General features: G+C 33.2%; 2 protein-coding genes across 2 annotated transcripts; both read left to right on the top strand.

The window, feature by feature from the left end:
- The first annotated feature begins 2,004 nt into the window (after positions 1–2,004).
- On the top strand, positions 2,005–4,110 carry LOC125780309 (piggyBac transposable element-derived protein 4-like). The gene is made up of 3 exons (XM_049462298.1): positions 2,005–2,542; positions 2,610–3,370; positions 3,427–4,110. The coding sequence occupies exons 1-3, from the start codon at positions 2,103–2,105 to the stop codon at positions 3,894–3,896; spliced, it is 1,671 nt and encodes a 556-aa protein (XP_049318255.1). The 5' UTR covers positions 2,005–2,102; the 3' UTR covers positions 3,897–4,110.
- A 226-nt stretch (positions 4,111–4,336) lies between these two features.
- LOC125780310 (uncharacterized) lies at positions 4,337–5,427 on the top strand. The gene is made up of 2 exons (XM_049462300.1): positions 4,337–4,797; positions 4,855–5,427. Exons 1-2 carry the CDS (start codon positions 4,678–4,680, stop codon positions 5,410–5,412), a joined length of 678 nt encoding a protein of 225 aa, XP_049318257.1. The 5' UTR covers positions 4,337–4,677; the 3' UTR covers positions 5,413–5,427.
- Positions 5,428–7,000: the final 1,573 nt, after the last annotated feature.

The raw sequence follows: 7,000 nt of genomic DNA, 5'->3' as shown, positions 1-7,000 counted from the left end.
TAATAAATCTTTAAATAGGAAAACTGTGGACGATTAAACAATAATAATTAAATTAAACAACAAAAATTATTCAAAACAAAAACAACAATATCATAGAAGCAACAGTGGCAACAGCAATAACAATAATTAAATTAACAACAAAAATAATGAAAAACAAAATCAACAGCGGCAACAGCAACAGCAGCTATGACAAAACATCAACTTCAACAATAGCAACAAAAGCAACAGCGGCTTCCTAGAAGATGCAGAGAAGTAATGTAAGATTAAATTAAATATTGAAACATATTATTATATTATATACATACATATGTGTGCATAAAATAAGATAAGTCATCAAAGATCAAAAGCCAGTTATTTTAAAATTGTAGAGAGTGGATTAAATCTTAAATTCTCTGTGACTTCAAAATTGTAGGAGCAAGTCTTTGATAGATCTTGTACTACCAGTGTAAGTAAAACTGTAGGAATAAGATACATACTGAAATTTCCATAAAGAAACTAAAAAAGTGTTCTAAATGTAAAAAGAAAGTGTTAAAAATTAAAACGAAAACACAAAACAAAAACTTCAAAATAAGTGAAAATAATTATATTTTAATAAAACAGAAGTTCTCGGAAAAGAAAAACAAATCAGTTTAAATAAAATGACTTGTAATAATAGGATTTTAGAAATTATTTTCATCTTGCCCCACCAGCTAGTTGTGTAGATTGCAAAATAAAACTAAAACAACATTTTGAAATAACGTAAATACATTTCGCGTAGGTAGCATTAGTGAGTTAAGCAACAAAATTATTGAAATAATTGATGCTATAACTAAATTTGGAGCTCTCGACGAAAACGAGGGGACGATGAAGGACATTTTTTGAAGAATGCTTATTCAACGTATTAAGCAAATCACATCAGGGACTTGTGCTTATGCAATAAGGAACTCTATTTCATTGACCCAGCTATCACGAAGACGAAGGTAATTTAAATCCTTCATTTAAAAAATCCAAAAATTTAGATTTCAATAGGTTCCAAAGAAAAAATTAAGATTATAGGGCGCAAAACAATGTGCCAAATAATAGAAATAATTTTACAGGCCAACAAAGTTTTAGGCCTAGATGTGCTAATAATTTTAACAATTAACAAAATTACAGGCCAATACATACGATTAATTCTGCAAGTCAACAACAAAATAATAGAACTGATAACACATTCAATTTTCGAGGTCAGACAAATGGATTGGGTCAACATAATAGCAGACTACAAAATACAAGTAATTTTGCTCGACAGTACTCGTGGATTACCTGGACTAACAATAACAGTGGATATTATAGGTCTAGGAATTTTAATAGGTCTACTCTATGGAAGTTAATACCATGAGTTGGGTTGAGGAACTGGAAGAAACAAACGTTAATGGAGACTTAATCAACTGACTTGCGATGATAAATACCCTCTGCCAAATATTGATGGGATTTTGGATAAATTGGGCAAAGCACAGTACTTTAGCATCATTGATTTAGACAAAGTTTATCACCAAATATTCAGGGGTGTTGTGGAATCTGATAGTTGTCGGAATCAGAATTGAAACCGATCAAAAAAAGCTGTAGGTGTCATGAATACAGACATTATTGGTTTGATATTCGAAATAGAATTTGTATCGGTTTTGGCTGTCACGGAAACCAATTTTATCGGTTTTGCTGTCTGAAAAAATCTTAAGCGTTTTTAAGATTAAGGTTGAAATTAGACTCACTGAGGTGCACAACTAAAAGCACATTGCCTGTGCTATCTCGGTTTTAACCCTGCTGTTAGGTAAAAAAAAACTTACGAATCTTAGGTTAGAGGACCATTTGGTCCATACTGCAGTTTTCATACAAAATAACAATTTAATCTTAGTCTTTATATTTAGTTTGGTTCAATACTTGCTAAATATTATTATTTTATTATTTACTCAACTCTGGTAAAATAAAAACTAGGCGAGGGGTCCCCCGTTTTACATTTTTCTTTGCTCAACATAGCTAGTGCAAAAAATAATTGCGGGATTCCCACTTTTGGCTTTTTGTGTAGAATCACGAATGTTTATGCGAATTTGTTCAGTTTGTGTGTTGATTTCGAGAGTTCGGACATGTTTACTTATGAAATGGCGCACTTGAATGAAGACGAGATACGAGAAGTGCTCTGTGCAGAAAGTGTATCGGATATCTCAGATTGCGATATTGATTATAATTCGGAGAATTATGAAACAAATGAGTCTGAAACAGATAGTGAACCGGAACCCCTCTTAACTCCAAGTGGCTCTGTTGATTCCTTATTTATTGCTAAAAACAAAATGGTATGGAGTGCCACACCATTACCTCAGCATATTGGATCTGCGATTGAGAATATTATTTCAACACAACCAGGACCAACTCGATTTGCAGTGTCCAGATGCCATGACATTGTCTCAGCTTTTTTGTTGTTTTTTCCGCCTCCAATAGAAAAAATTGTGATAGAAAATACTAATAAGTACGACAGAGTCAAGTTCGACGACAAATGGGGCGATATTGATGATGACATATTGTGTCGGTGAGTACATTCTTGTTTTTCTTATTTTAGTAAAATATTTTACTAATATAAACTTACTCAATGACAGCGGCAAAAATGAAGATGTTCATGGTTTATTTGATTCAAAATTTGGTCGCCCAATTTTCCGATCAATTATGTCTGAAAATCATTTCCACAAGATTACTAGTGCGCTTCGTTTCGATGATGTTTTGAGTCGACAACAAACGCGTAGTAGCGATAAATTTGCTCCTATTCGTGACTTGTGGGACCGTTGGCAACAATTTCTTCCAATGTTCTACAACTGCCATGAAAATGTCACGGTTGATGAGCAACTTGTTGCATTCAGGGGGCGATGTTCTTTTCGACAGTTTATGCCATCAAAACCAGCAAAATATGGTTTGAAGTTTTGGTTATCCGTGGACTCAAAGTCCGGCTACGTATGGAAAATACAACCATACCTTGGTAAACCTAGAAATGCTAAGCCCGAAAAGAACCAAGGAGAACGCGTTGCATTGGACTTGACAGACGATTTGAAAGGGCAAAATATAACAGCTGACAATTTTTTTTCCACATTTGAGTTGGTAAAAAAACTTCATGAGAGAAAACTTACATATGTGGGAACGGTTCGCAAAAAGAAAACTTTCATTCCTCCGAAATTGCTTACTGTGAAGAATCTTCCATTGTACAAATCTACATTTGCATTCAATGGCATTGCGACATTAGTATCATACATCAGTCACAAAAACAGAGCAACTATATTGATTAGTACAATACACAAAAAAGATAAAGTTGATGAGAGTGGACCGAAGAAAAAACCAGAGATTGTTTCTTATTACAATTCAACAAAAGGTTTACTACAAATAGTTTTTTGCCTGCCAATAATTTTTTATGTTTCATATCTTTAGGTGGCGTTGATACTGCTGATCAAATGATTGGCTCCTACACGACGAAACGCCAAACAAATCGATGGCCAAACATTGTATTTGCAAATATATTAGATATATCCGCTTTGAATGCGTACATAATTTTTTCCGAAATCGATGTTTCATGGACTCCAGCTTGTCGGAATCGGAGGAGACCAAATTTTTTGCGGCAACTTGCACTTTCTTTGGCTGAGCCACATATGATGAAACGCACTAAATTACCTCAACAACAATTTTCAGCGCAGTTATTGAGAGAAATACGAACACCTTCCACAGCACCAGTGGCCTGCTCTAAAAATGCTTCTAGTTCAGGACATCGAAAGCGAGGAATTTGTAGTTGCTGCAAGTCTAAGTCTGATGTAAAATGCTCCATTTGCAGTGCGTTTATTTGCAAAACCAACCCAAAAACATTTTGCTCATCATGTAGTACCAAAAAATATCGAACAAACTAATAAATACTTATTTTTGGAAAATTAATGTAAAGAAAATCAAAGAAAATATACTATGGACCAAATGGTCCCTTAACCTAAGATTCGTAATTTTCAATTTATCTTAGTCCAGTTTTAAGTCAGAGAATTACACATAATATTGTTTTATAAAAAGACCACCTGAGCTGAAAAATTTAGACAGTATATATCAACGTTGCAAAGTTACAAAGAAAACAAAAAAAAAATGGTCTTAACCTTACAGCAGGGTTAAATAATTCCGATTAAAAATAGAAAAACGTCCGTTCGCGGTAATAGTCTTTTATACAAAAGCATTCTTTATTTCAATAGTTCGCTAGTTAGCCTAAATCTTAACCTAACGGTTTAGACTAGAGGTAAGTATACGAGTAGTATGTATACAAAAAGAGGTAAGTATGTAGTTATCAGGAAGGTTCTGGAATTCACTTCCGAGTGAATATCTAGCAAATTCGTTTTCAATCCGACATTTGGTGTTCTGTGTTTCACTTTCACAATATCAATTCCACATTTTTTCTAAAATGAATTCCGAGTGAATACGCATGTTCTGGAAAACGAATTCACAATAAAAATGTCGGTTAGCATTCACTTCAGTTCGAAATTGTGAATTTGGTGCGAGCAAATATGTAAGTAAATAAAAACGCTTGATTATTGGAATAAATAGAGATTTAAATATTTTGTTTTAAAACTGTAACAAGCAATTAAAGTTAAATATTATTTTTATAGGGGTAAACATAAGAATACGGAGCAGGAAGCGATCCTTGTCCACTTCATGGAGTCGCATAAAGACATCGCTCGAGGTTTTGTTAAGGGTGACAAAGTAAAAGTTGATGCCCTATGGAAAGAGGTGGTGACAGAAAGGACACAGAAAGATATTTCTGGTTGGAAAAAGGTAATTTTTTTTTATATTTTAGCTAATTTTTCTTCATTTTAAATAATATTTCAATAGGTTTGGATGGATTGGAAGGCCTTCATAAGGAAAAAAGTTGCACACAACAACTTAGAAGCGAGGGCAACAGGAGGAGGGCCATTCAACAAGCACATCCTCACTCCAACTGAAGACACAATAGCCCAATTATGTGGTATATATACCGTGGTGGAAGGTATTCCCAGCACAGCAGACTTTGGTGTCCCTTCTGAAAATTGCAATGTGCCTCCAGAGATTTCCAGCGATGATGACAACCTCCCATCTAGAAGCAGTTCTGCTCGATTCCGAAGACGTGAGCCTATGGTAACCGACCACTTAAGGAATAATATCGGTGAGCAGACAGGTGCCTTGAAAAGTATTGTAGATGGGTTGCAAGAAAATATTGAGGCCACAAAGAAAATTAACACTAGCATTCAATGCCTTTGTGAAAGAGTAAAAGACTTGACTGAGGAGAACAAAAGACACCATTTCGAAATGGAGCGGCTGCGACAATCAGAAAATGAAATGAAATATAAAGAGTATGAATTGGCTGAGCTGAAAATGTATTCTAAATACCAGTGCAAACCAAACAGTAATTAGCTCCATAATTTCCTCTTTTATAGTTTTTTAAAGAGTATAAACACAGCGATGTTTTTTACAATAATAACTTACCTTATGACCGTACCTGTATTTAATACATTCATGTACAATTTTGAATTAATTGTTTTGAGTTTTTTGAAATTAGTGAATTTATAATTATTTTAATTTTAGCTTTAATATTGATATTAAAATTAATGACATTTTAAAAGTGTCTTTAAATTTGAGTTTGTTTTATTTACTTCGGTGCTTCAAACTTTCAGGAAATTGTATGAAGATGAGTGGCTATATTCTCTCTTAATGTTATGGCTTCAGTATCCAGTGTGGCATCATTTAATACTCCCTCAGCAACTGCAGGTTCCATTCTCTCGACTTCAGTGTCAACAGAAAATAACTCCTGTACTTTGTAGTGTTTGCAAACATTATGTAACGCGCAGCAAACATTTGTTATTTGTACCACCTTTTTTGGTTGGTATTGAAGAGGGCGTGCTAAGCATCTAAACCTGCTTTTTAGCACCCCTATTGTTCTCTCAACGACATTGCGTGCCGAAGAATGCTTTTGGTTAAACGTATGCTGCGATGTGCCAACAAGTGGATCTCTAAAAGGCGTTAGCAAATAAATATAGTTTAAAAAAACTAAAAAACACGCTTTTAAAGCATATCAAACCAAAAAGTGAAAAATAATTCTTTGTATAAACTAACAATAATAATGAAGGAAAAATTCCTGCATTATTGTGAAAATAACGTGGAATGCTCGATATATGAAAAATATGTCACAAAGCACCCCACGCTTTTCTCACAATAATGCAGGAATTTTTCCTTCATTATTATTGTTAGTTTATACAAAGAATTATTTTTCACTTTTTGGTTTGATATGCTTTAAAAGCGTGTTTTTTAGTTTTTTTAAACTATATTTATTTTTAATTTTTTAGTTTTTCTTCTATGAGATTTGCCAATATTGTGAAATATAAACGAATATAACTTAAATCGTATTCTCCGCCATTAGATTCGGTGACAATTTTTAAAAAGCTCACATCGACGTGACAGCCAAAGTTAAAAAAAAAGAGTTTTCTACTACAGTTGCTTCTCGGAGGCATTTTGAAAACTAGTATCTGAATTTTTTTTTACTACAAAAATTTTATTATAAGTATTAATTTTTTTATTACCTAAAAGTCACATGTTTTGCATTATTAATTTGATATTATTTCTTATATGTACATATATATATGTACATATGTAAGTATATGTATCTATATAAAGTATACTTTCTTTAAGGATATACATATGTATATTTCAGTATATACATATGCTACTCAAATGTCGCCAAAACTAGTTTTATATAGATGTCGCATATTTTTGGTGAGCTGCTTAAACTTACTGTCGCCTTCCTACAGTGTCTCTCAAATATTCTACGTTTCAGTACCACTTAAAAAAGTTACAAACATACATACATACATACATACGCCTTCCTACAGTGTCGCTCAAATATTCTACGTTTCAGTACCACTTAAAAAAGTTACAAACATACATACATACATACATACATACATACAAGTGAAGCTAATAAAAGCGTATTAAAAAGGCTGAAGTG

The sequence above is a fragment of the Bactrocera dorsalis genome, unplaced genomic scaffold, assembly GCF_023373825.1.
Source record: "Bactrocera dorsalis isolate Fly_Bdor unplaced genomic scaffold, ASM2337382v1 BdCtg480, whole genome shotgun sequence".
In the NCBI taxonomy this organism is placed as follows: domain Eukaryota; kingdom Metazoa; phylum Arthropoda; class Insecta; order Diptera; family Tephritidae; genus Bactrocera; species Bactrocera dorsalis.
The sequence above is the reverse complement of the archived record's forward strand: the minus strand, read 5'-3'. Positions and strand labels throughout refer to the sequence as shown.

Coding starts and splice junctions, on each gene's coding strand:
- LOC125780309 (XM_049462298.1), top strand. CDS start 2,103: ATGTTTACTTATGAAATGGCGCACTTGAATGAAGACGAGATACGAGAA. Junction 2,543..2,609: donor GATGATGACATATTGTGTCG/GTGAGTACATTC, acceptor ACTCAATGACAG/CGGCAAAAATGAAGATGTTC. Junction 3,371..3,426: donor TTATTACAATTCAACAAAAG/GTTTACTACAAA, acceptor TCATATCTTTAG/GTGGCGTTGATACTGCTGAT.
- LOC125780310 (XM_049462300.1), top strand. CDS start 4,678: ATGGAGTCGCATAAAGACATCGCTCGAGGTTTTGTTAAGGGTGACAAA. Junction 4,798..4,854: donor ATATTTCTGGTTGGAAAAAG/GTAATTTTTTTT, acceptor ATATTTCAATAG/GTTTGGATGGATTGGAAGGC.